We start from the raw sequence: 27,309 nt of genomic DNA on the forward strand, positions 1-27,309 counted from the left end.
AAGCTCCTCGGGGGCTTTCGGGCCATTGAGTTTCTGGTTTCTCCAGGAATTCTGGTCCTTTGCGCCATCTCTTTGAGTACAGGAACATTTCAACATGTAATCCTCTTGAGGCATCATCGGCTGGGTTGTGTTTGGAGTTCAAATACCTCCACTGTTTTGCTTTCGATAGGTCACGGATCATAGCAACCCTATTAGCCACAAAGGTATGGAATCTCTTGGTATCATTGCGGATGTATTTTAGCACAGACTGGCTGTCCGTCCAAAAAGTTGACTCCTCAAGTTCAATCTGGAGCTCCAACCTTAACATCCTGTCCACTCGCACTGCCAATGTTGCTGCAGCAAGTTCCAGTCTGGGGATTGTCAACCCTTGATTTCCCCAGTATGAATGCAATGTGAACCTTTTCCATACCGTTTGTGAACCTAAGGTAACTTGCTGTGCCATAACCTTGTTCACTTGCATCACCGAAGTGATGCAGCTGTGCCGTCTTGACTTGACCAAAGTTCTCAGGCATCATACACCTGTCTATCTGGAATCTGGAGAGCTGGTCCGGCTCTGAGAGCCATCTCTGCCATGAAATAGAGTGTTCTTCAGGGATGACTTCGTCCCATCCACACTTTAGCTTGCAGAGCACTTGAAGAATTTGCTTTGCCTTTAATACAAATGGGGCGAGGAAACCTAATGGATCATAAATAGAGCTGACAGTTGAGAGAATACCTCTTCTTGTAAGGGGTCTGTTCTTGACAGTGACTCGGAAGGTGAATGCATCACTTTCAATGTTCCATCGGATTCCAAGTGCTCTTTCAACAGGCAGCTTTTCTCTGTCCAGGTCCAGTTCTTTTATCTGCTTGGCTTTGTGTTCATCAGGGATAGAAGCAAGCACAGTGCGGCTGTTGCTGACCCACTTGGTCAATTTGAACCCACCCTGAGAGCACACATCCCTGAGGTTTTTTGTGAGAGCTATGGCTTGTTCTTCTGTGGCCACTGACTTGAGGCAGTCATCAACATAGAAGTTGGACTTGACTGTTTGAATTACCTCTTCATCGTACCTCTCACAGTTGTCTTCTGCAGTCTTTCGCAGTGCAAAGTTTGCACAACTTGGAGAGGATATAGCACCGAAAAGATGTACCGTCATTCTGTACTCCTCCAATCTTTTGTTAGTATCACCATCCGGCCACCATAGGAATCGCAGGAAGTCTAAGTAATCTTCATGGACACGTACTTGATGGAACATTCCTTCGATGTCTGCCATCATGGCAATGTGCTCTTGCCGAAATCTTAGCAAGCCTCCTATAAGCGTGTTTGCCAGGTCAGGGCCTTGAAGGAGTTCACTGTTAAGAGATATACCTTTATAGGATGATGAACAGTCAAACACTACTCGTATCGTTCCTTTGCGCTTATGGTGAACGCCATGGTGTGGTATGTACCATACCTTGCCTTTCTCTCTGAGGAGCTGTTCTTGTGGTACCTTCTCGGCGTAACCTTTTGTTATCATCTCTTCCATGAAGCCTTTGTACTCTGCAGCGTAACCTTTGTCCTTCTTGAACTTCCTGATAATATTTAGAGCCCGCTGCTTTGCCATGTCACGATTGTTTGGCAGGACTACATCTGTTTTGCGAAAGGGCAACGGTAAGTAGTAGTGATGGTCTTTGAGGGTTATGGAGCTTGATACGATCTCCATAAACCTACGATCCTCAGCTGACATCTCACTTTTCACTTCATACCCTCTCTCAGGGAAGTCATGGTTGTACTGATTTACAAGAAGAACCCCCAGGTCGGCAATTGAGATACGATTGGCCATCACTGTAAGATGCCCAGATTCTTCTGCCATGGTACAATTGTTAAGAGGACCGTTCATCACCCATCCAAAGAGGGTTTTCACTGCATACGGTCCGTTGCCTTGACTATTTATGATTTTCCAGGGTTCCATTGCCTTTGGAGCATTTACGCCAATCAGGAGTTCGACGTCGGCGTCAATTTCCTTCAACTGAACTTCTTTCAGGTATGGCCACCTTTTGAGATCTTTCTGAGTGGGAATATTCTCTCTTGTCACTGGGATCGTATCTTGGGTGTAGACCTTTGGTAATGCAAGAAATGTGTCACCTTCCACATTGCCAATCTCTAATCCAGATATCTCAAAGCTCTTGGTAGGACTCTCCTGCCCCATTGTGCGTAGCAGAATTTCAGTCTCACTGCCTTTAGCTTGCAACTGCCTCATGAGTCTCTCCGTACAAAATGTTGCTGAGCTACCAGAATCGAGAAATGCATAGGTTAACGTAGACTTGCTTCCATTTGCCATCTTTACTTGAACTGGCACAATCGCAAGTGCACAATCTGTACCGGCCCCGGTATCTTCACCAGCTTCCAGGGAAACAAGAGCACTGCTGACAGTCTCCTCCCGCTTTACTGCTACACCCCTCGTATCTGCCTTCAGAGATCTAAATCTCTCTCTTCCTTCAATGTGCAGGATAGTGGGGTGCCTTCTTTGACATTTCTGACAGGTCATCCTTCTTTTACATTCTTTGCTTAAGTGTCCTCTCATCAAACAGCCAAAACAAAGGCCTTTTGATCTCAGAAACCCAACCTTGGCTTCGTGTGGCTGTGCCTTCACCTGTTGGCAGTCGACCAAGAAATGCTCACCAGCGCAAAATACACATGAGATACTGGGAGCATCAGAAGGATGGGCGCCTGGTTTCTTGATTTTGAACGTTTGTTCTTTTAGAGGTTTTTCCGAGTCACAATCTGCCAATACATCCACTGCAGTGGCAAAGCTGCTTCCCCTACTCTTGGACTTGAACTGCTGTTTAAAGTCAACTTCTGTTTTGGTTTTAAAAAACCTTTTGTTGGACAGGGGATCTTGGATATCTCCGTACAACGGATCCTGCAGTATTTTGGCCTGTTTTTCCATGAACGTCACAAGGTCACTGAACTGGGCCCTCAGGTGGCTTCTCTCTAAAATATCACATGCCGTAGACCTCCATTTTTCCCTTAGTTTGTAGGGAAGTTTTGACATGATCAACTTTATGTTGGAGGGAAGATTAAGCTCTTCCATGTTCTGTAGGTCTTGCATAGCATTACAGCATCCTCTAAGATAGAGTGCATAGCCACCCAGTCCCTTTCCATCATCCGGTTTGATGTTTATCCAGTTCCAAGCTTTTTCCATGTAAGCAGTGGTGACTTTGATTTCATTGCCAAAGTGTTCCTTTAACAACCTCTTAGCCTCTGCATAGCCTCTTCTGGCTTCCATATGCAGACAACTACGGACCAGATCCTTGGGCTGACCAGAGGTGTACTGTTCCAGGTAATAGAGCCTATCCTGGTGACTGCTTGTCTTATCTTCTATTCCATGCTCAAATGCACGCATAAATGGCCTAAAGTTTAGAGGATCACCGTCAAACATAGGTATCTCCCTAACAGGGAGTGTGGCCTGTTTGTGCTGTAGTATAAGGAGGTCAGCAATTTCATTCTGCCTTTGCATGACAGTAGAGAGGTTATCATGGCTGGTATTATGGCTGATACCCGCAGTGTTGATTCTGTGTTGATTGCTAGACCTTGATGTTGGCTGCTGAAGGGTGTGGTTTATGACTTTTTTCTGAATAGGTTTTGATGGCTTTGTGGTCGGTTGTTGTAAAACTCTTTGTAGTGGGGTCTTTGGAACTGCACCTAATGCAGCAAACTCAACAGGTGATGGTTCAGGTTCCTTATAGACCTCGGGTTCCTGGTTCTCATAATAAGAGTTCATTCCATCTTCTTGGCTTAGAAAATGGGCTGCCACAGAATGGGATTGAGAAGTTGACTCACTCTCCAGAACCTTCAGTTTGGCATTATATGCTGCTATGTCCGTTTCCAGTGCCATTTTTTCCATCCTAACATTCAGTTGAGCTTTCTGTTGTTCCAGTTGAGCTTTCTCCAGTTCCAATGCATGCTTGTCCTGTAATGATGCTTGGCGAGCTAGTAGAGCTGCTCGTTCTGCCTCAGCTTTTAGGCGTGCAGAGGACACTGAGGAAGCAGTTTTAGAAGACTTCGTTTTACTTGATGTTTTTGACACATTGGAAATGCTGTCCTGTGGTTCAATGAGCGTTTGTGGCTCGATTTCAGCTTTTTTCCATATTTCCACCTCTTTCAGGAAATGTTCATAAGTTCTCATTCTTGGTTGATAATAGTTAATGCTCTCCTGTTCGTGTTCCTCCTCTGTGACCAGCTCTAGCACAGAATCATGAGCATTCTTAAAGTCATTGAGAACAGCATGAAATGCTTCAAGACTCTCATCCACAGTTTCAATGTTTCCTCCATCAACAAGAAGGGCTTTTATTTAATTCATTTTGCGTGTACACACTCCAAGTTTGCCTCTCCGGGCTGCATAGAGTGAATTTAGATGCTCCTCTGCCCTCTCCAGTGGAGTCTTATTTGGGATTTCATCCTCCATCATTCACTTTTAGTTCACTCAATTTACAATGACACAGTTGTTGATTTTTGATTGTTAAACGTAATGCCCCTTTAGACCTCCTTTAATGCTTTAAAACACAGTCCTCCATTTCAGCATATTTGATCCATTTTGAATTGAACATGTGCAAGTTCGGCATTTTAGATGCGTTTTAAACATTTCATCCCATTATAAGTTGTCCCTTTAATGAAGTTTAAACACGCAGTATCTTTAGATCCTTAGATTGCATTCGTTGCGTTGATGCATTGCATTTCCACGTTAGGTCAAATATTAGACATAAGATTAGGCTACATTGTGCGTAGGATCTCAGTGTTTCCCAAACTTAAACTTCTTAATCGTTTTCACAGCGCGGTCTTTTGAATTCCATTCCCAAGTTTATCAAACATTCCAATTAAAAGCACATTTGCGCTTCCATAATATGCATGATCAAATGATCGCATTGAACAGGGCAGCTCATTCATTCGCAGTGGTTACTCACGGCTGCCGAATTCTAGGAGTTCAAATCCTTCCAAGCGAGCTGTCCTTACGATCGGAATGCAATTACAAATAGAACAATATCCAGCGTGTGTCCGAACCGGAGATTTCCTTCCGATAGTAATCCTTCACTGAGTTTTTTGACTTGATTGTAGTGGCTTCCTTTAGTCTTTACCATAGCCACTGCCCAAGCCTGAAGCGGGGTTGTTTGGTACGCATACAGTCCACAGTCAAGGTTTCCAAACGGCCAAACATTCAATGACATCCAGGGATATGGTGCAACAAAAATGTTTATTCTTCTTATATCTAACAAATAAGTGATTCTCCAATCAACTTGAAGCATAGAATACTTTATATGGAAAATACATATTATGACCTGTCTGTATGTCTGTATGGTCAAAAAACTATACCGCTCCCGCATCTAGCAAGGACTCTTCCCCTCCCGAAGGCCCAACTTCCTGCCTTTATCCTAACACACTTACCACAATACAATGAATAGGCAAGAGGGGGGGCCAAAAACTAAGTTACACTAACAACAAATGAATATATCTCAATCAGGTAAATATAAATCATAAAGGTACGTACCTAATATTTCATCATTTACATTAATATTTAATATATTTACACAAATATACATGGAGCTCCATATGTTCGGTCTTTTATACAAATATGTCCAAATCGGCTCTAACAGGGATAGTGTGATAGTGTGTGTGATAGTGGGATAGTGTGTGTGATAGCGTGTTAGTGGGATAGTGTGTGTGATAGTGTGATAGTGGGAAAGTGGGATAGTGGGATAGTGTGATAGTTGGAAAGTGTGATAGTGGGATAGTGTGATAGTGTGATAGTGGGATAGTGTGATAGTGTGTGTGATAGTGGGATAGTGTGATAGTGTGTGTGATAGTGGGATAGTGTGATAGTGTGTGTGATAGTGGGATAGTGTGTGTGATAGTGTGATAGTGTGATAGTGGGATAGTGTGTGTGATAGTGTGATAGTGTGATAGTGTGTGTGATAGTGTGATAGTGGGATAGTGTGTGTGATAGTGTGTGTGATAGTGGGATAGTGTGTGTGATAGTGTGATAGTGTGATAGTGTGTGTGATAGTGGGATAGTGTGTGTGATAGTGTGATAGTGTGTGTGATAGTGGGATAGTGTGATAGTGTGTGTGATAGTGTGATAGTGTGTGTGATAGTGGGATAGTGTGATAGTGTGTGTGATAGTGGGATAGTGTGATAGTGTGTGTGATAGTGGGATAGTGTGATAGTGGGAAAGTGTGATAGTGGGAAAGTGTGATAGTGGGATAGTGTGATAGTGTGTGTGATAGTGGGATAGTGTGATAGTGGGAAAGTGGGATAGTGTGTGTGATAGTGTGATAGTGGGAAAGTGTGATAGTGGGATAGTGTGGTAGTGGGATAGTGTGATAGTGTGTGTGATAGTGTGATAGTGGGAAAGTGTGATAGTGTGATAGTGGGATAGTGTGATAGTGGGAAAGTGTGATAGTGGGATAGTGTGTGTGATAGCGTGTTAGTGGGATAGTGTGTGTGATAGTGTGTTAGTGGGAAAGTGTGATAGTGGGATAGTGTGATAGTGTGTGTGATAGTGGGATAGTGTGATAGTGGGATAGTGTGATAGTGGGATAGTGTGTGTGATAGCGTGTTAGTGGGATAGTGTGTGTGATAGTGTGATAGTGTGTGTGATAGTGGGATAGTGTGATAGTGGGATAGTGTGTGTGATAGCGTGTTAGTGGGATAGTGTGTGTGATAGTGGGAAAGTGTGATAGTGTGATAGTGTGTGTGATAGTGAGATAGTGGGAAAGTGTGATAGTGTGATAGTGGGATAGTGTGATAGTGGGAAAGTGTGATAGTGTGTGTGATAGTGTGATAGTGGGAAAGTGTGATAGTGGGATTGTGTGATAGTGGGATAGTGTGCTAGTGTGTGTGATAGTGGGATTGTGTGATAGTGGGATAGTGTGCTAGTGTGTGTGATAGTGTGATAGTGTGATAGTGGGATAGTGTGATAGTGTGTGTGATAGTGTGATAGTGGGATAGTGGGATAGTGTGTGTGATAGTGTGATAGTATGTGTGATAGTGTGATAGTGTGATAGTATGTGTGATAGTGTGATAGTGTGATAGTGTGTGTGATAGTGTGATAGTGTGTGTGATAGTGTGATAGTGTGATAGTGTGATAGTGTGATAGTATGTGTGATAGTGTGATAGTGTGATAGTGTGATAGTGTGTGTGATAGTGTGATAGTGTGTGTGATAGTGGGATAGTGTGATAGTGTGTGTGATAGTGAGTGTGATAGTGTGTGTGATAGTGTGTGTGATAGTGTGATAGTGTGTGTGATAGTGGGAAAGTGTGATAGTGTGTGTGATAGTGGGAAAGTGTGATAGTGTGATAGTGTGTGTGATAGTGTGTGTGATAGTGTGATAGTATGTGTGATAGTGTATGTGATAGTGTGATAGTGTGTGTTTACCTGACAGTCCACAGCCTTTTCGTAGTTTCCCAGCGCCTCATAGGTCAGTCCCATGTTCCCATAGGCCATTCCCTGACTCCTCCCACTTCCAGTCTCCTCCGCAATCTCTAATGCGCTCTGGTGCCACTAGAGAGAGAGAGATTGATGGACACAGACAGGCAGACAGTAGAACACTGCATGGGGAATATAATAGAGATTGATGGACACAGGCAGGCAGACAGTAGAACACTGCATGGGGAATACAATAGAGATTGATGGACACAGACAGGCAGACAGTAGAACACTGCATGGGGAATATAATAGAGATCGATGGACACAGACAGGCAGACAGTAGAACACTACATGGGGAATATAATAGAGATTTATGGACACAGACAGGCAGACAGTAGAACACTACATGGGGAATATAATAGAGATTTATGGACACAGACAGGCAGACAGTAGAACACTGCATGGGGAATATAATAGAGATTTATGGACACAGACAGGCAGACAGTAGAACACTGCATGGGGAATATAATAGAGATTTATGGACACAGACAGGCAGACAGTAGAACACTACATGGGGAATATAATAGAGATTTATGGACACAGACAGGCAGACAGTAGAACACTGCATGGGGAATATAATAGAGATTGATGGACACAGACAGGCAGACAGTAGAACACTGCATGGGGAATATAATAGAGATTTATGGACACAGACAGGCAGACAGTAGAACACTGCATGGGGAATATAATAGAGATCGATGGATACAGTCAGGCAGACAGTAGAACACTGCATAGGGAATATAATAGAGATCGATGGACACAGACAGGCAGACAGTAGAACACTGCATGGGGAATATAATAGAGATTTATGGACACAGACATGCAGACAGTAGAACACTGCATGGGGAATATAATAGAGATCGATGGACACAGTCAGGCAGACAGTAGAACACTGCATAGGGAATATAATAGAGATCGATGGACACAGTCAGGCAGACAGTAGAACACTGCATAGGGAATATAATAGAGATCGATGGACACAGTCAGGCAGACAGTAGAACACTGCATAGGGAATATAATAGAGATCGATGGACACAGACAGGCAGACAGTAGAACACTGCATGGGGAATATAATAGAGATTGATGGACACAGACAGGCAGACAGTAGAACACTGCATAGGGAATATAATAGAGATTGATGGACACAGACAGGCAGACAGTAGAACACTACATGGGGAATATAATAGAGATTGATGGACACAGACAGGCAGACAGTAGAACACTGCATAGGGAATATAATAGAGATTGATGGACACAGTCAGGCAGACAGTAGAACACTGCATGGGGAATATAATAGAGATTGATGGACACAGGCAGGCAGACAGTGGAACACTGCATGGGGAATATAATAGAGATTGATGGACACAGACAGGCAGACAGTAGAACACTGCATAGGGAATATAATAGAGATTGATGGACACAGACAGGCAGACAGTAGAACACTACATGGGGAATATAATAGAGATTGATGGACACAGACAGGCAGACAGTAGAACACTGCATGGGGAATATAATAGAGATCGATGGACACAGTCAGGCAGACAGTAGAACACTACATGGGGAATATAATAGAGATCGATGGACACAGTCAGGCAGACAGTAGAACACTACATGGGGAATATAATAGAGATCGATGGACACAGTCAGGCAGACAGTAGAACACTGCATGGGGAATATAATAGAGATCGATGGACACAGTCAGGCAGACAGTAGAACACTACATGGGGAATATAATAGAGATCGATGGACACAGTCAGGCAGACAGTAGAACACTGCATGGGGAATATAACAGCACCAACCTGCAGAGCTGCCTCGTTCTCCCCCATCAGCTGGTACACTGCACCCAGTGCCGCGCTCGCTTCGCCCTCTAGTGCTCGGTCCTGGGAGGAACAGGTTTAGAATAAATAGTGATAGCATATAGATGAATAACATACAGGTAACTGCCAAAGGTTAGTCACCCCTCCTTCCCTGCTTGTCATTCATTCATTAGAGGTAGAAGTGTTACCCCTGAGGTGCAGGCGATGTTGAGCTGATGCTCCAGGCAGGACAGGGCTTGCTCATAATTCCCCAGCTGGCTGTGTAGGTCTCCCAGCTCCCCATAGGCCTGGGCCTTCTCCCCTCCTCCACCTCCGCCTCCTGATCCGCCCAGCTCATGGGCCACCACCAGTCTCTTCTCAAAACACACCAAAGCTTGCTGGAGACTACCTAGAGATCTGAGAGGAGTTGTTTTTGTTTACCCCCATTTCCCTTTTCACAGTTGCTAATGTAGACCTGCTGCTTGCTGCATATGAGTCACTATTGCATTCAGAACGAGCCCTACCAATTATTTACATGAATGCATTTCATGAGTCACAACATAAAACACTCAGCTCTGAAAATCCAAACATCAAAAGGCATCTAGTTTCCCAGAGAGATATATGAGCAACTTAAGAAGGCAAACAAGAAAACAAATTGGGCAATAACCACAGGACATGTTAATTTAGCTAGTATGAGATATAATACGTGATATCCTTGGGGGAGGAAATGTAAAAGAGGCTGTGTCTGCAAACTAACACTGAGCTGTGACTTTATCTGTCTAACTACTGTACGTGACTTGTCCTATCATCACTCTGTCATTCCCTCACCAGGGAACAGCAGAGAAGCAGAGAGAGGAGGGTGAGCGAGAGAGATATAAAGACAGAGGAGGGTGAGAGAGAGAGATATATAGACAGAGGAGGGTGAGAGAGAGATATAAAGACAGAGGAGGGTGAGAGAGAGATATAAAGACAGAGGAGGGTGAGAGAGAGAGATATATAGACAGAGGAGGGTGAGAGAGAGATATAAAGACAGAGGAGGGTGAGAGAGAGATATAAAGACAGAGGAGGGTGAGAGAGAGATATATAGACAGAGGAGGGTGAGAGAGAGATATAAAGACAGAGGAGGGTGAGAGAGAGAGATATATAGACAGAGGAGGGTGAGAGAGAGATATAAAGACAGAGGAGGGTGAGAGAGAGATATAAAGACAGAGGGTGAGAGAGAGAGATATATAGACAGAGGAGGGTGAGAGAGAGATATAAAGACAGAGGAGGGTGAGAGAGAGATATAAAGACAGAGGAGGGTGAGAGAGAGAGATATATAGACAGAGGAGGGTGAGAGAGATATAAAGACAGAGGAGGGTGAGAGAGAGATATAAAGACAGAGGAGGGTGAGAGAGAGAGATATATAGACAGAGGAGGGTGAGAAAGAGATATAAAGACAGAGGAGGGTGAGAGAGAGATATAAAGACAGAGGAGGGTGAGAGAGATATAAAGACAGAGGAGGGTGAAAGAGATATAAAGACAGAGGAGGGTGAGAGAGAGAGATATATAGACAGAGGAGGGTGAGAGAGAGATATAAAGACAGAGGAGGGTGAGAGAGAGATATAAAGACAGAGGAGGGTGAGAGAGAGATATATAGACAGAGGAGGGTGAGAGAGAGATATAAAGACAGAGGAGGGTGAGAGAGAGAGATATATAGACAGAGGAGGGTGAGAGAGAGATATAAAGACAGAGGAGGGTGAAAGAGATATAAAGACAGAGGAGGGTGAGAGAGAGAGATATATAAGACAGAGGAGGGTGAGAGAGAGATATAAAGACAGAGGAGGGTGAGAGAGAGAGAGATATAAAGACAGAGGAGGGTGAGAGAGAGAGATATAAAGACAGAGGAGGGTGAGAGAGATATAAAGACAGAGGAGGGTGAGAGAGAGATATAAAGACAGAGGAGGGTGAGAGAGAGCGATATAAAGACAAAGGAGGGTGAGAGAGAGAGATATAAAGACAGAGGAGGGTGAGAGAGATATATAAAGACAGAGGAGGGTGAGAGAGAGATATAAAGACAGAGGAGGGCGAGGGAGAGATATAAAGACAGAGGAGGGTGAGAGAGAGATATAAAGACAGAGGAGGGTGAGAGAGAGATAAAGACAGAGGAGGGTGAGAGAGATATAAAGACAGAGGAGGGTGAGAGAGAGAGATATAAAGAGAGAGGAGGGTGAGAGAGAGATATAAAGACAGAGGAGGGTGAGAGAGAGATATAAAGACAGAGGAGGGTGAGAGAGAGATATAAAGACAGAGGAGGGCGAGAGAGAGATATAAAGACAGAGGAGGGTGAGAGAGAGATATAAAGACAGAGGAGGGTGAGAGAGAGATATAAAGACAGAGGAGGGTGAGAGAGATATAAAGACAGAGGAGGGTGAGAGAGAGATATAAAGACAGAGGAGGGTGAGAGAGAGAGATATAAAGACAGAGGAGGAGAGAGAGAGAGAGGAGGGTATAAAGACAGAGAGAGGGTGAGAGAGAGAGATATAAAGACAGAGGAGGGTGAGAGAGAGATATAAAGACAGAGGAGGGTGAGAGAGAGATATAAAGACAGAGGAGGGTGAGAGAGAGAGATATAAAGACAGAGGAGGGTGAGAGAGAGATATAAAGACAGAGGAGGGTGAGAGAGATATAAGACAGAGGAGGGTATATAAAGACAGAGGAGGGTGAGAGAGAGATATAAAGACAGAGAGGGTGAGAGAGAGATATAGACAGAGGAGGGTGAGAGAGAGATATAAAGACAGAGGAGGGTGAGAGAGAGAGATATAAAGACAGAGGGGTGAGAGAGAGAGATAAAGACAGAGGAGGGTGAGAGATATAAAGACAGAGGAGGGTGAGAGAGAGAGATATAAGACAGAGGAGGGTGAGAGAGAGATATAAAGACAGAGGAGGGTGAGAGAGAGATATAAAGACAGAGGAGGGTGAGAGAGAGATATAAAGACAGAGGAGGGTGAGAGAGAGATATAAAGACAGAGGAGGGTGAGAGAGAGAGATATAAGACAGAGGAGGGTGAGAGAGAGATATAAAGACAGAGGAGGGTGAGAGAGAGATATAAAGACAGAGGAGGGTGAGAGAGAGATATATAGACAGAGGAGGGAGAGAGATATAAAAGACAGAGGAGGGTGAGAGAGATATAAAGACAGAGGAGGGTGAGAGAGAGATATAAAGACAGAGGAGGGTGAGAGAGAGATATAAAGACAGAGGAGGGTGAGAGAGAGATATAAAGACAGAGGAGGGTGAGAGAGAGACAGAGGAGGTGAGAGAGAGATATAAAGACAGAGGAGGGTGAGAGAGAGATATAAAGACAGAGGAGGGTGAGAGAGAGATATAAAGACAGAGGAGGGTGAGAGAGATATAAAGGAGGAGGGTATAAAGACAGAGGAGGGAGGAGAGAGAGAGATATAAAGACAGAGGAGGGTGAGAGAGAGAGATATAAAGACAGAGGAGGGTGAGAGGAGAGATATAAAGACAGAGGAGGGCGAGAGAGAGATATAAAGACAGAGGAGGGTGAGAGAGAGATATAAAGACAGAGGAGGGTGAGAGAGAGATATAAAGACAGAGGAGGGTGAGAGAGATATAAAGACAGAGGAGGGTGAGAGAGAGAGATATAAAGACAGAGGAGGGTGAGAGAGAGAGATATATAAAGACAGAGGAGGGTGAGAGAGAGATATAAAGACAGAGGAGGGTGAGAGAGAGATATAAAGACAGAGGAGGGTGAGAGAGAGATATAAAGACAGAGGAGGGTGAGAGAGAGATATAAAGACAGAGGAGGGTGAGAGAGAGATATAAAGACAGAGGAGGGTGAGAGAGAGATATAAAGACAGAGGAGGGTGAGAGAGAGAGATAAAAAGACAGAGGAGGGTGAGAGAGAGATATAAAGACAGAGGAGGGTGAGAGAGAGATATAAAGACAGAGGAGGGAGAGAGAGAGATATAAAGAGAGAGGAGGGTGAGAGAGAGAGATATAAAGACAGAGGAGGGTGAGAGAGAGATATAAAGACAGAGGAGGGTGAGAGAGAGATATAAAGACAGAGGAGGGTGAGAGAGAGATATAAAGACAGAGGAGGGTGAGAGAGAGATATAAAGACAGAGGAGGGTGAGGGAGATATAAAGACAGAGGAGGGTGAGAGAGAGATATAAAGACAGAGGAGGGTGAGAGAGAGATATAAAGACAAAGGAGGGTGAGAGAGAGAGAGATATAAAGACAGAGGAGGGTGAGAGAGATATAAAGACAGAGGAGGGTGAGAGAGAGATATAAAGACAGAGGAGGGTGAGAGAGAGATATAAAGACAGAGGAGGGTGAGAGAGAGATATAAAAAGACAGAGGAGGGTGAGAGAGAGAGATATAAAGACAGAGGAGGGTGAGAGAGATATAAAGACAGAGGAGGGTGAGAGAGAGATATAAAGACAGAGGAGGGTGAGAGAGAGATATAAAGACAGAGGAGGGTGAGAGAGAGATATAAAGACAGAGGAGGGTGAGAGAGAGATATAAAGACAGAGGAGGGTGAGAGAGAGATATAAAGACAGAGGAGGGTGAGAGAGAGATATAAAGACAGAGGAGGGTATAAAGACAGAGAGAGAGAGATAAAAGACAGAGGAGGGTGAGAGAGAGAGATATAAAGACAGAGGAGGGTGAGAGAGAGATATAAAGACAGAGGAGGGTGAGAGAGAGAGATATAAAGACAGAGGAGGGTGAGAGAGAGATATAAAGACAGAGGAGGGTGAGAGAGAGATATAAAGACAGAGGAGGGTGAGAGAGAGATATAAAGACAGAGGAGGGTGAGAGAGAGATATAAAGACAGAGGAGGGTGAGAGAGAGATATAAAGACAGAGGAGGGTGAGAGAGAGAGATATAAAGACAGAGGAGGTGAGAGAGAGATATAAAGACAGAGGAGGGTGAGAGAGAGATATAAAGACAGAGGAGGGTGAGAGAGAGATAAAGACAGAGGAGGGTGAGAGAGAGATATAAAGACAGAGGAGGAGATGACAGAGAGGGTGAGAGAGAGATATAAAGACAGAGGAGGGTGAGAGAGATATAAAGACAGATATAAAGACAGAGGAGGGACAGAGGAGGGAGAGATATAAAGACAGAGGAGGGTGAGAGAGAGATATAAAGACAGAGGAGGGTAGAGAGAGATATAAAGACAGAGGAGGGTGAGAGAGAGATATAAAGACAGAGGAGGGTGAGAGAGAGAGATAAAAGACAGAGGAGGGTGAGAGAGAGATATAAAGACAGAGGAGGGTGAGAGAGAGAGATATAAAGACAGAGGAGGGAGAGAGAGATATAAAGACAGAGGAGGGTGAGAGAGAGAGATATAAAGACAGAGGAGGGTGAGAGAGAGATATAAAGACAGAGGAGGGTGAGAGAGAGATATAAAGACAGAGGAGGGTGAGAGGAGAGAGATAAAAGACAGAGGAGGGTGAGAGAGAGAGATATAAAGACAGAGGAGGGTGAGAGAGAGATATAAAGACAGAGGAGGGTGAGAGATATAAAGACAGAGGAGGGTGAGAGAGAGATATAAAGACAGAGGAGGGTGAGAGAGAGATATAAAGACAGAGGAGGGTGAGAGAGAGATATAAAGACAGAGAGGGTGAGAGATATAAAGACAGAGGAGGGTGAGAGAGAGATATAAAGACAGAGGAGGGTGAGAGAGAGAGATATAAAGACAGACACAGAGGAGGGTGAGAGAGAGATATAAAGACAGAGGAGGGTGAGAGAGAGATATAAAGACAGAGGAGGGTGAGAGAGATATAAAGACAGAGGAGGGTGAGGAGATATAAAGACAGAGGAGGGTGAGAGAGATATAAAGACAGAGGAGGGTGAGAGAGAGATATAAAGACAGAGGAGGGTGAGAGAGATATAAAGACAGAGGAGGGTGAGAGAGATATAAAGACAGAGGAGGGTGAGAGAGAGATATAAAGACAGAGGAGGGTGAGAGAGAGAGATATAAAGACAGAGGAGGGTGAGAGAGAGATATAAAGACAGAGGAGGGTGAGAGAGATATAAAGACAGAGGAGGGTGAGAGAGAGATATAAAGACAGAGGAGGGTGAGAGAGAGAGATATAAAGACAGAGGAGGGCGAGGGAGAGAGATATAAAGACAGAGGAGGGTGAGAGAGAGATATAAAGACAGAGGAGGGTGAGAGAGAGATATAAAGACAGAGGAGGAGAGAGAGAGATATAAAGACAGAGGAGGGTGAGAGAGAGATATAAAGACAGAGGAGGGTGAGAGAGAGATATAAAGACAGAGGAGGGTGAGAGAGAGAGATATAAAGACAGAGGAGGGTGAGAGAGATAAAGACAGAGGAGGGTGAGAGAGAGATATAAAGACAGAGGAGGGTGAGAGAGAGATATAAAGACAGAGGAGGGTGAGAGAGAGATATAAAGACAGAGGAGGGTGAGAGAGAGATATAAAGACAGAGGAGGGTGAGAGAGAGATATAAAGACAGAGGAGGGTGAGAGAGAGATATAAAGACAGAGGAGGGTGAGAGAGAGATATAAAGACAGAGGAGGGTGAGAGAGAGATATAAAGACAGAGGAGGGTGAGAGAGAGAGATATAAAGACAGAGGAGGGTGAGAGAGAGATATAAAGACAGAGGAGGGTGAGAGAGATATATATAAAGACAGAGGAGGAGTGAGAGAGAGAGAGAGATATAAAGACAGAGGAGGGTGAGAGAGAGAGATATAAAGACAGAGGAGGGCGAGGGAGAGAGATATAAAGACAGAGGAGGGTGAGAGAGAGATATAAAGACAGAGGAGGGTGAGAGAGAGATATAAAGACAGAGGAGGGTGAGAGAGAGATATAAAGACAGAGGAGGGTGAGAGAGATATAAAGACAGAGGAGGGTGAGAGAGAGATATAAAGACAGAGGAGGGTGAGAGGGTGAGAGAGAGAGATATAAAGACAGAGGAGGGTGAGAGAGAGATATAAAAAGACAGAGGAGGGTGAGAGAGATATAAAGATAAAGACAGAGGAGGGATGAGGAGAGAGAGAGATATAAAGACAGAGGAGGGTGAGAGAGAGAGATATAAAGACAGAGGAGGGTGAGAGAGAGATATAAAGACAGAGGAGGGAGAGAGAGATAAAAGACAGAGGAGGGTGAGAGAGAGATATAAAGACAGAGGAGGGTGAGAGAGATATAAAGACAGAGGAGGGTGAGAGAGAGATATAAAGACAGAGGAGGGTGAGAGAGAGATATAAAGACAGAGGAGGGTGAGAGAGATATAAAGACAGAGGAGGGTGAGAGAGAGAGATATAAAGACAGAGGAGGGTGAGGAGAGAGATATAAAGACAGAGGAGGGTGAGAGAGAGATATAAAGACAGAGGAGGGTGAGAGAGAGAGATATAAAGACAGAGGAGGGTGAGAGAGATATAAAGACAGAGGAGGGTGAGAGAGAGAGATATAAAGACAGAGGAGGGTGAGAGAGAGATATAAAGACAGAGGAGGGAGAGAGATAAAGACAGAGGAGGGTGAGAGAGAGATATAAAGACAGAGGAGGGTGAGAGAGAGATATAAAGACAGAGGAGGGTGAGAGAGATAAAGACAGAGGAGGGTGAGAGAGATATAAAGACAGAGGAGGGTGAGAGAGAGATATAAAGACAGAGGAGGGTGAGAGAGAGAGATATAAAGACAGAGGAGGGGTGAGAGAGAGAGATATAAAGACAGAGGAGGGTGAGAGAGAGATATAAAGACAGAGGAGGGTGAGAGAGAGAGATATAAAGACAGAGGAGGGTGAGAGAGAGAGATATAAAGACAGAGGAGGGTGAGAGAGAGATATAAAGACAGAGGAGGGTGAGAGAGAGAGAGATATAAAGACAGAGGAGGGTGAGAGAGAGATATAAAGACAGAGGAGGGTGAGAGAGAGAGATATAAAGACAGAGGAGGGTGAGAGAGAGATATAAAGACAGAGGAGGGTGAGAGAGAGATATAAAGACAGAGGAGGGTGAGAGAGAGATATAAAGACAGAGGAGGGTGAGAGAGAGATATAAAGACAGAGGAGGGTGAGAGAGAGATATAAAGACAGAGGAGGGTGAGAGAGAGATATAAAGACAGAGGAGGGTGAGAGAGAGATATAAAGACAGAGGAGGGTGAGAGAGAGATATAAAGACAGAGGAGGGTGAGAGAGAGAGATATAAAGACAGAGGAGGGAGAGAGAGAGATATAAAGACAGAGGAGGGTGAGAGAGAGATATAAAGACAGAGGAGGGTGAGAGAGAGATATAAAGACAGAGGAGGGTGAGAGAGAGATATAAAGACAGAGGAGGGTGAGAGAGAGATATAAAGACAGAGGAGGGTGAGAGAGAGATATAAAGACAGAGGAGGGTGAGAGAGAGAGATATAAAGACAGAGGAGGGTGAGAGAGATATAAAGACAGAGAGATATAAAGACAGAGGAGGGTGAGAGAGAGATATAAAGACAGAGGAGGGTGAGAGAGAGAGATATAAAGACAGAGGAGGGTGAGAGAGAGATATAAAGACAGAGGAGGGCGAGAGAGAGATATAAAGACAGAGGAGGGTGAGAGAGAGATATAAAGACAGAGGAGGGTGAGAGAGAGATATAAAGACAGAGGAGGGTGAGAGAGAGAGATATAAAGACAGAGGAGGGCGAGAGAGAGATATAAAGACAGAGGAGGGTGAGAGAGAGAGATATAAAGACAGAGGAGGGTGAGAGAGAGATATAAAGACAGAGGAGGGTGAGAGAGAGAGATATAAAGACAGAGGAGGGTGAGAGAGAGAGATATAAAGACAGAGGAGGGTGAGAGAGAGATATAAAGACAGAGGAGGGTGAGAGAGATATAAAGACAGAGGAGGGTGAGAGAGAGACAGAGGAGGGTGAGAGAGATAAAAGACAGAGGAGGGTGAGAGAGAGAGATATAAAGACAGAGGAGGGCGAGGAGAGATATAAAGACAGAGGAGGGTGAAGAGAGAGATATAAAGACAGAGGAGGGTGAGAGAGAGAGATATAAAGACAGAGGAGGGTATAAAGACAGAGAGAGAGAGAGAGATATAAAGACAGAGGAGGGTGAGAGAGAGATATAAAGACAGAGGAGAGAGAGATATAAAGACAGAGGAGGGTGAGAGAGATATAAAGACAGAGGAGGGTGAGAGAGAGATATAAAGACAGAGGAGGGTGAGAGAGAGAGATATAAAGACAGAGGAGGGTGAGAGAGAGATATAAAGACAGAGGAGGGTGAGAGAGAGATATAAAGACAGAGGAGGGGAGAGAGAGATATAAAGACAGAGGAGGGTGAGAGAGAGATATAAAGACAGAGGAGGGTGAGAGAGATATAAAGACAGAGGAGGGTGAGAGAGAGATATAAAGACAGAGGAGGGTGAGAGAGAGATATAAAGACAGAGGAGGGTGAGAGAGAGATATAAAGACAGAGGAGGGTGAGAGAGAGCGATATAAAGACAAAGGAGGGTGAGAGAGAGAGAGATATAAAGACAGAGGAGGGTGAGAGAGATATATAAAGACAGAGGAGGGTGAGAGAGAGATATAAAGACAGAGGAGGGCGAGGGAGAGATATAAAGACAGAGGAGGGTGAGAGAGAGATATAAAGACAGAGGAGGGTGAGAGAGAGATATAAAGACAGAGGAGGGTGAGAGAGAGATATAAAGACAGAGGAGGGTGAGAGAGAGAGATATAAAGACAGAGGAGGGTGAGAGAGAGAGATAAAAGACAGAGGAGGGTGAGAGAGAGATATAAAGACAGAGGAGGGTGAGAGAGAGATATAAACAGAGGAGGGTGAGAGAGATATAAAGACAGAGGAGGGTGAGAGAGAGATATAAAGACAGAGGAGGGTGAGAGAGAGAGAGATATAAAGACAGAGGAGGGTGAGAGAGAGAGATATAAAGACAGAGGAGGGAGAGAGAGATATAAAGACAGAGAGAGGGTGAGATATAAAGACAGAGGAGGGTGAGAGAGAGAGATATAAAGACAGAGGAGGGTGAGAGAGAGATATAAAGACAGAGGAGGGTGAGAGAGAGAGATATAAAGACAGAGGAGGGTGAGAGAGATATAAAGACAGAGGAGGGTGAGAGAGAGATATAAAGACAGAGGAGGGTGAGAGAGAGATATAAAGACAGAGGAGGGTGAGAGAGAGATATAAAGACAGAGGAGGGTGAGAGAGAGATATAAAGACAGAGGAGGGTGAGAGAGAGATATAAAGACAGAGGAGGGTGAGAGAGATATAAAGACAGAGGAGGGTGAGAGAGAGATAAAAGACAGAGGAGGGTGAGAGAGAGATATAAAGACAGAGGAGGGTGAGAGAGAGATATAAAGACAGAGGAGGGTGAGAGAGAGATATAAAGACAGAGGAGAGGGAGAGAGATATAAAGACAGAGGAGGGTGAGAGAGAGATATAAAGACAGAGGAGGGCGAGGGAGAGAGATATAAAGACAGAGGAGGGTGAGAGAGAGAGATATAAAGACAGAGGAGGGTGAGAGAGAGAGATATAAAGACAGAGGAGGGTGAGAGAGATATAAAGACAGAGGAGGGAGAGAGAGATATAAAGACAGAGGAGGGTGAGAGAGAGATATAAAGACAGAGGAGGGTGAGGGAGAGAGATATAAAGACAGAGGAGGGTGAGAGAGAGAGATATAAAGACAGAGGAGGGTGAGAGACAGAGGAGGGTGAGAGAGAGATATAAAGACAGAGGAGGGTGAGAGAGAGATATAAAGACAGAGGAGGGTGAGAGAGAGAGATATATAGACAGAGGAGGGTGAGAGAGATATAAAGACAGAGGAGGGTGAGAGAGAGATATAAAGACAGAGGAGGAGGGTGAGAGAGAGATATATAAAGACAGAGGAGGGTGACAGATAGATATAAAGACAGAGGAGGGAGAGAGAGAGATATAAAGACAGAGGAGGGTGAGAGAGCGATATAAAGACAGAGGAGGGTGAGAGAGAGATATAAAGACAGAGGAGGGTGAGAGAGAGATATAAAGACAGAGGAGGGTGAGAGAGAGATATAAAGACAGAGGAGGGTGAGAGAGAGATATAAAGACAGAGGAGGGTGAGAGAGAGAGATATAAAGACAGAGGAGGGCGAGGGAGAGAGATATAAAGACAGAGGAGGGTGAGAGAGAGAGATATAAAGACAGAGGAGGGTGAGAGAGAGATATAAAGACAGAGGAGGAGGGAGAGAGATAGACAGAGGAGGGTGAGAGATATAAAGACAGAGGAGGGTGAGAGAGAGAGATATAAAGACAGAGGAGGGTGAGAGAGATATAAAGACAGAGGAGGGACAGAGAGAGAGAGAGATATAAAGACAGAGGAGGGTGAGAGAGAGAGATATAAAGACAGAGGAGGGTATAAAGACAGAGGAGGGTGAGAGAGAGAGATATAAAGACAGAGGAGGGTGAGAGAGAGATATAAAGACAGAGGAGGGTGAGAGAGAGATATAAAGACAGAGGAGGGTGAGAGAGAGATATAAAGACAGAGGAGGGGAGAGAGATATAAAGACAGAGGAGGGTGAGAGAGAGATATAAAGACAGAGGAGGGTGAGAGAGAGATATAAAGACAGAGGAGGGTGAGAGAGAGAGATATAAAGACAGAGGAGGGTGAGAGAGATATAAAGACAGAGGGTGAGGAGAGATATAAAGACAGAGGAGGGTGAGAGAGAGATATAAAGACAGAGGAGGGTGAGAGAGAGATATAAAGACAGAGGAGGGTGAGAGAGAGATATAAAGACAGAGGAGGGTGAGAGAGATATAAAGACAGAGGAGGGTGAGAGAGATATAAAGACAGAGGAGGGTGAGAGAGAGATATAAAGACAGAGGAGGGTGAGAGAGAGAGATATAAAGACAGAGGAGGGTGAGAGAGAGATATAAAGACAGAGGAGGGTGAGAGAGAGATATAAAGACAGAGGAGGGTGAGAGAGAGGAGGGTATAAAGACAGAGGAGGGTGAGAGAGAGATATAAAGACAGAGGAGGGTGACAGAGAGATATAAAGACAGAGGAGGGTGAGAGAGAGATATATAGACAGAGGAGGGTGACAAGACAGAGGAGAGAGAGAGATATAAAGACAGAGGAGGGTGACAGAGAGATATAAAGACAGAGGAGGGTGAGAGAGAGATATAAAGACAAGGAGGGTGAGAGAGAGATATAAAGACAGAGGGTGAGAGAGATATAAAGACAGAGGAGGGTGAGAGAGAGATATAAAGACAGAGGAGGGTGAGAGAGAGATATAAAGACAGAGGAGGGTGAGAGAGAGATATAAAGACAGAGGAGGGACAGAGGAGGGTGAGAGAGAGATATAAAGACAGAGGAGGGAGATGAGACAGAGGAGGGTGAGAGAGAGATATAAAGACAGAGGAGGGTGAGAGAGAGATATAAAGACAGAGGAGGGTGAGAGAGAGATATAAAGACAGAGGAGGGTGAGAGAGAGAGATAAAGACAGAGGAGGGTGAGAGAGAGATATAAAGACAGAGGAGGGTGAGAGAGAGAGAGATATAAAGACAGAGGAGGGTGAGAGAGAGATATAAAGACAGAGGAGGGTGAGAGAGAGAGATATAAAGACAGAGGAGGGTGAGAGAGATATAAAGACAGAGGAGGGTAGAGAGATATAAAGACAGAGGAGGGTATAAAGACAGAGAGAAAGATATAAAGACAGAGGAGGGTGAGAGAGAGATATAAAGACAGAGGAGGGTGAGAGAGAGATATAAAGACAGAGGAGGGTGAGAGAGAGATATAAAGACAGAGGAGGGTGAGAGAGAGATATAAAGACAGAGGAGGGTGAGAGAGAGAGATATAAAGACAGAGGAGGGTGAGAGAGAGATATAAAGACAGAGGAGGGTGAGAGAGAGATATAAAGACAGAGGAGGGTGAGAGAGAGATATAAAGACAGAGGAGGGTGAGAGAGAGATATAAAGACAGAGGAGGGTGAGAGAGAGATATAAAGACAGAGGAGGGTGAGAGAGAGAGATATAAAGACAGAGGAGGGTGAGAGAGATATAAAGACAGAGGAGGGTGAGAGAGAGATATAAAGACAGAGGAGGGTGAGAGAGAGAGATATAAAGACAGAGGAGGGTGAGAGAGATATAAAGACAGAGGAGGGTGAGAGAGAGATATAAAGACAGAGGAGGGTGAGAGAGAGAGATATATATAAAGACAGAGGAGGGAGAGATATAAAGACAGAGGAGAGAGATATAAAAGACAGAGGAGGGTGAGAGAGAGATATAAAGACAGAGGAGGGTGAGAGAGAGAGATATAAAGACAGAGGAGGGTGAGAGAGAGATATAAAGACAGAGGAGGGTGAGAGAGAGATATAAAGACAGAGGAGGGTGAGAGAGAGATATAAAGACAGAGGAGGGTGAGAGAGAGAGATATAAAGACAGAGGAGGGTGAGAGAGAGAGATATAAAGACAGAGGAGGGTGAGAGAGAGATATAAAGACAGAGGAGGGTGAGAGAGAGATATAAAGACAGAGGAGGGTGAGAGAGAGATATAAAGACAGAGGAGGTGAGAGAGAGATATAAAGACAGAGGAGGGTGAGAGAGAGATATAAAGACAGAGGAGGGTGAGAGAGAGATATAAAGACAGAGGAGGGTGAGAGAGAGAGATATAAAGACAGAGGAGGGTGAGAGAGAGATATAAAGACAGAGGAGGGTGAGAGAGAGATATAAAGACAGAGGAGGGTGAGAGAGAGATATAAAGACAGAGGAGGGTGAGAGAGAGATATAAAGACAGAGGAGGGTGAGAGAGATATAAAGACAGAGGAGGGTGACAGAGAGGGTGAGAGAGATAAAGACAGAGGAGGGTGAGAGAGAGAGATATAAAGACAGAGGAGGGTGAGAGAGAGAGATATAAAGACAGAGGAGGGTATAAAGACAGAGAGGGTGAGAGATATAAAGACAGAGGAGGGTGAGAGAGAGAGATATAAAGACAGAGGAGGGTGAGAGAGAGAGATATAAAGACAGAGGAGGGTGAGAGAGAGATATAAAGACAGAGGAGGGTGAGAGAGAGATATAAAGACAGAGGAGGGTGAGAGAGAGAGATATAAAGACAGAGGAGGGTGAGAGAGAGAGATATAAAGACAGAGGAGGGCGAGAGAGAGATATAAAGACAGAGGAGGGTGAGAGAGAGAGATATAAAGACAGAGGAGGGTGAGAGAGAGATATAAAGACAGAGGAGGGTGAGAGAGAGAGATATAAAGACAGAGGAGGGTGAGAGAGAGATATAAAGACAGAGGAGGGTGAGAGAGATATAAAGACAGAGGAGGGTGAGAGAGAGAGATATAAAGACAGAGGAGGGTGAGAGAGAGATATAAAGACAGAGGAGGGTGAGAGAGATATAAAGACAGAGGAGGGTGAGAGAGAGATATAAAGACAGAGGAGGGCGAGGGAGAGAGATATAAAGACAGAGGAGGGGGAGAGAGAGATATAAAGACAGAGGAGGGTGAGAGAGAGATATAAAGACAGAGGAGGGTGAGAGAGAGAGATATAAAGACAGAGGAGGGCGAGGGAGAGAGATATAAAGACAGAGGAGGGTGAGAGAGAGAGATATATAGACAGAGGAGGGTGAGAGAGAGATATAAAGACAGAGGAGGGTGAGAGAGAGATATAAAGACAGAGGAAGGTGAGAGAGAGATATATAGACAGAGGAGGGTGAGAGAGAGATATAAAGACAGAGGAGGGTGAGAGAGAGAGATATATAGACAGAGGAGGGTGAGAGAGAGATATAAAGACAGAGGAGGGTGAGAGAGAGATATAAAGACAGAGGAGGGTGAGAGAGAGCGATATAAAGACAAAGGAGGGTGAGAGAGAGAGAGATATAAAGACAGAGGAGGGTGAGAGAGATATATAAAGACAGAGGAGGGTGAGAGAGAGATATAAAGACAGAGGAGGGCGAGAGAGAGATATAAAGACAGAGGAGGGTGAGAGAGAGATATAAAGACAGAGGAGGGTGAGAGAGAGAGATATAAAGACAGAGGAGGGTGAGAGAGAGATATAAAGACAGAGGAGGGTGAGAGAGAGATATAAAGACAGAGGAGGGTGAGAGAGAGAGATATAAAGACAGAGGAGGGTGAGAGAGAGATATAAAGACAGAGGAGGGTGAGACAGAGAGATATAAAGACAGAGGAGGGTGAGAGAGATATAAAGACAGAGGAGGGTGAGAGAGAGATATAAAGACAGAGGAGGGTGAGAGAGAGATATAAAGACAGAGGAGGGTGAGAGAGATATAAAGACAGAGGAGGGTGAGAGAGAGATATAAAGACAGAGGAGGGTGAGAGAGAGAGATATAAAGACAGAGGAGGGTGAGAGAGAGAGATATAAAGACAGAGGAGGGTGAGAGAGAGATATAAAGACAGAGGAGGGTGAGAGAGATATAAAGACAGAGGAGGGTGAGAGAGAGAGATATAAAGACAGAGGAGGGCGAGGGAGAGAGATATAAAGACAGAGGAGGGTGAGAGAGAGATATAAAGACAGAGGAGGGTGAGAGAGAGATATAAAGACAGAGGAGGGTGAGAGAGATATAAAGACAGAGGAGGGTGAGAGAGAGATATAAAGACAGAGGAGGGTGAGAGAGATATAAAGACAGAGGAGGGTGAGGATATAAAGACAGAGGAGGGGTGAGAGAGATATAAAGACAGAGGAGGGTGAGAGAGAGATATAAAGACAGAGGAGGGTGAGAGAGAGATATAAAGACAGAGGAGGGTGAGAGAGAGATATAAAGACAGAGGAGGGTGAGAGAGAGAGATAAAAGACAGAGGAGGGTGAGGAGAGAGATAAAGAAAGAGGGTGAGGACAGAGGAGGGTGAGAGAGAGAGATATAAAGACAGAGGAGGGTGAGAGAGAGAGATATAAAGACAGAGGAGGGTGAGAGAGATATAAAGACAGAGGAGGGAGAGAGAGATATAAAGACAGAGGAGGGTGAGAGAGAGAGATATAAAGACAGAGGAGGGCGAGGGAGAGAGATATAAAGACAGAGGAGGGTGAGAGAGAGAGATATAAAGACAGAGGAGGGTGAGAGAGAGAGATATAAAGACAGAGGAGGGTGAGAGAGAGATATAAAGACAGAGGAGGGTGAGAGAGAGAGATATATAGACAGAGGAGGGTGAGAGAGATATAAAGACAGAGGAGGGTGAGAGAGAGATATAAAGACAGAGAAGGGTGACAGAGAGATATATAAAGACAGAGGATGGTGACAGAGAGATATAAAGACAGAGGAGGGTGAGAGAGAGATATAAAGACAGAGGAGGGTGAGAGAGAGCGATATAAAGACAAAGGAGGGTGAGAGAGAGATATAAAGACAGAGGAGGGTGAGAGAGATATAAAGACAGAGGAGGGTGAGAGAGATATAAAGACAGAGGAGGGTGAGAGAGAGATATAAAGACAGAGGAGGGTGAGAGAGAGAGATATAAAGACAGAGGAGGGCGAGGGAGAGAGATATAAAGACAGAGGAGGGTGAGAGAGAGAGATATAAAGACAGAGGAGGGCGAGGGAGAGAGATATAAAGACAGAGGAGGGTGAGAGAGAGAGATATAAAGACAGAGGAGGGTGAGAGAGAGAGATATAAAGACAGAGGAGGGTGAGAGAGATATAAAGACAGAGGAGGGAGAGAGAGATATAAAGACAGAGGAGGGTGAGAGAGAGATATAAAGACAGAGGAGGGTGAGAGAGAGAGATATAAAGACAGAGGAGAGCGAGGGAGCGAGATATAAAGACAGAGGAGGGTGAGAGAGAGAGATATATAGACAGAGGAGGGTGAGAGAGAGATATAAAGACAGAGGAGGGTGAGAGAGAGATATAAAGACAGAGGAGGGTGAGAGAGAGAGATATATAGACAGAGGAGGGTGAGAGAGATATAAAGACAGAGGAGGGTGAGAGAGAGAGATATAAAGACAGAGGAGGGTGACAGAGAGATATATAAAGACAGAGGAGGGTGAGAGAGAGATATATAGACAGAGGAGGGTGAGAGAGAGATATAAAGACAGAGGAGGGTGAGAGAGAGATATAAAGATAGAGGAGGGTGAGAGAGAGATATATAGACAGAGGAGGGTGAGAGAGATATAAAGACAGAGGAGGGTGAGAGAGAGATATAAAGACAGAGGAGGGTGACAGAGAGATATAAAGACAGAGGAGGGTGAGAGAGAGATATATAGACAGAGGAGGGTGAGAGAGATATAAAGACAGAGGAGGGTGAGAGAGAGATATAAAGACAGAGGAGGGTGACAGAGAGATATAAAGACAGAGGAGGGTGAGAGAGAGCGATATGAAGACAAAGGAGGGTGAGAGAGAGATATAAAGACAGAGGGTGAGAGAGATATAAAGACAGAGGAGGGTGAGAGAGAGATATAAAGACAGAGGAGGGTGAGAGAGAGATATATAAAGACAGAGGAGGGTGAGAGAGATATAAAGACAGAGGAGGGTGAGAGAGAGATATAAAGACAGAGGAGGGTGAGAGAGAGAGATATAAAGACAGAGGAGAGCGAGGGAGAGAGATATAAAGACAGAGGAGGGCGAGAGAGAGAGATATAAAGACAGAGGAGGGTGAGAGAGAGAGATATAAAGACCGAGGAGGGCGAGGGAGAGAGATATAAAGACAGAGGAGGGTGAGAGAGATATAAAGACAGAGGAGGGTGAGAGAGAGATATAAAGACAGAGGAGGGTGAGCGAGAGAGATATAAAGACAGAGGAGGGTGAGAGAGAGATATAAAGACAGAGGAGGGTGAGAGAGAAATATATAAAGACAGAGGAGGGTGAGAGAGAGATATAAAGACAGAGGAGGGTGAGAGAGGGATATAAAGACAGAGGAGGGTGAGAGAGAGATATATAAAGACAGAGGAGGGTGAGAGAGATATAAAGACAGAGGAGGGCGAGAGAGAGAGATATAAAGACAGAGGAGGGTGAGAGAGAGAGATATAAAGACAGAGGAGGGTGAGAGAGAGAGAGATAAAAAGACAGAGGAGGGTGAGAGAGAGAGATATAAAGACAGAGGAGGGTGAGAGAGAGAGATATAAAGACAGAGGAGGGTGAGAGAGAAAGATATAAAGACAGAGGAGGGTGAGCGAGAGAGATATAAAGACAGAGGAGGGTGAGA

The 27,309-nt window shown here is 44.6% G+C and overlaps 1 protein-coding gene across 2 annotated transcripts in view; it reads right to left on the bottom strand.

Moving 5' to 3' along the window:
- Window positions 1-27,309, bottom strand: part of LOC115105899 (tetratricopeptide repeat protein 28-like) — a 238,519-nt gene that overhangs the window by 67,374 nt on the left and 143,836 nt on the right. For both annotated transcript variants that reach the window (XM_065007505.1, XM_065007504.1), the window contains exons 16-18: window positions 9,445-9,652; window positions 9,239-9,319; window positions 7,389-7,514 (exon numbers count right to left, since the gene is read on the bottom strand). In XM_065007505.1, the coding sequence (XP_064863577.1) occupies window positions 7,389-7,514; window positions 9,239-9,319; window positions 9,445-9,652 (415 nt within the window). The remainder of the gene's footprint in view (window positions 1-7,388; window positions 7,515-9,238; window positions 9,320-9,444; window positions 9,653-27,309) is intronic.

Source organism: Oncorhynchus nerka, linkage group LG22 (assembly GCF_034236695.1).
Source record: "Oncorhynchus nerka isolate Pitt River linkage group LG22, Oner_Uvic_2.0, whole genome shotgun sequence".
NCBI lineage: Eukaryota > Metazoa > Chordata > Actinopteri > Salmoniformes > Salmonidae > Oncorhynchus > Oncorhynchus nerka.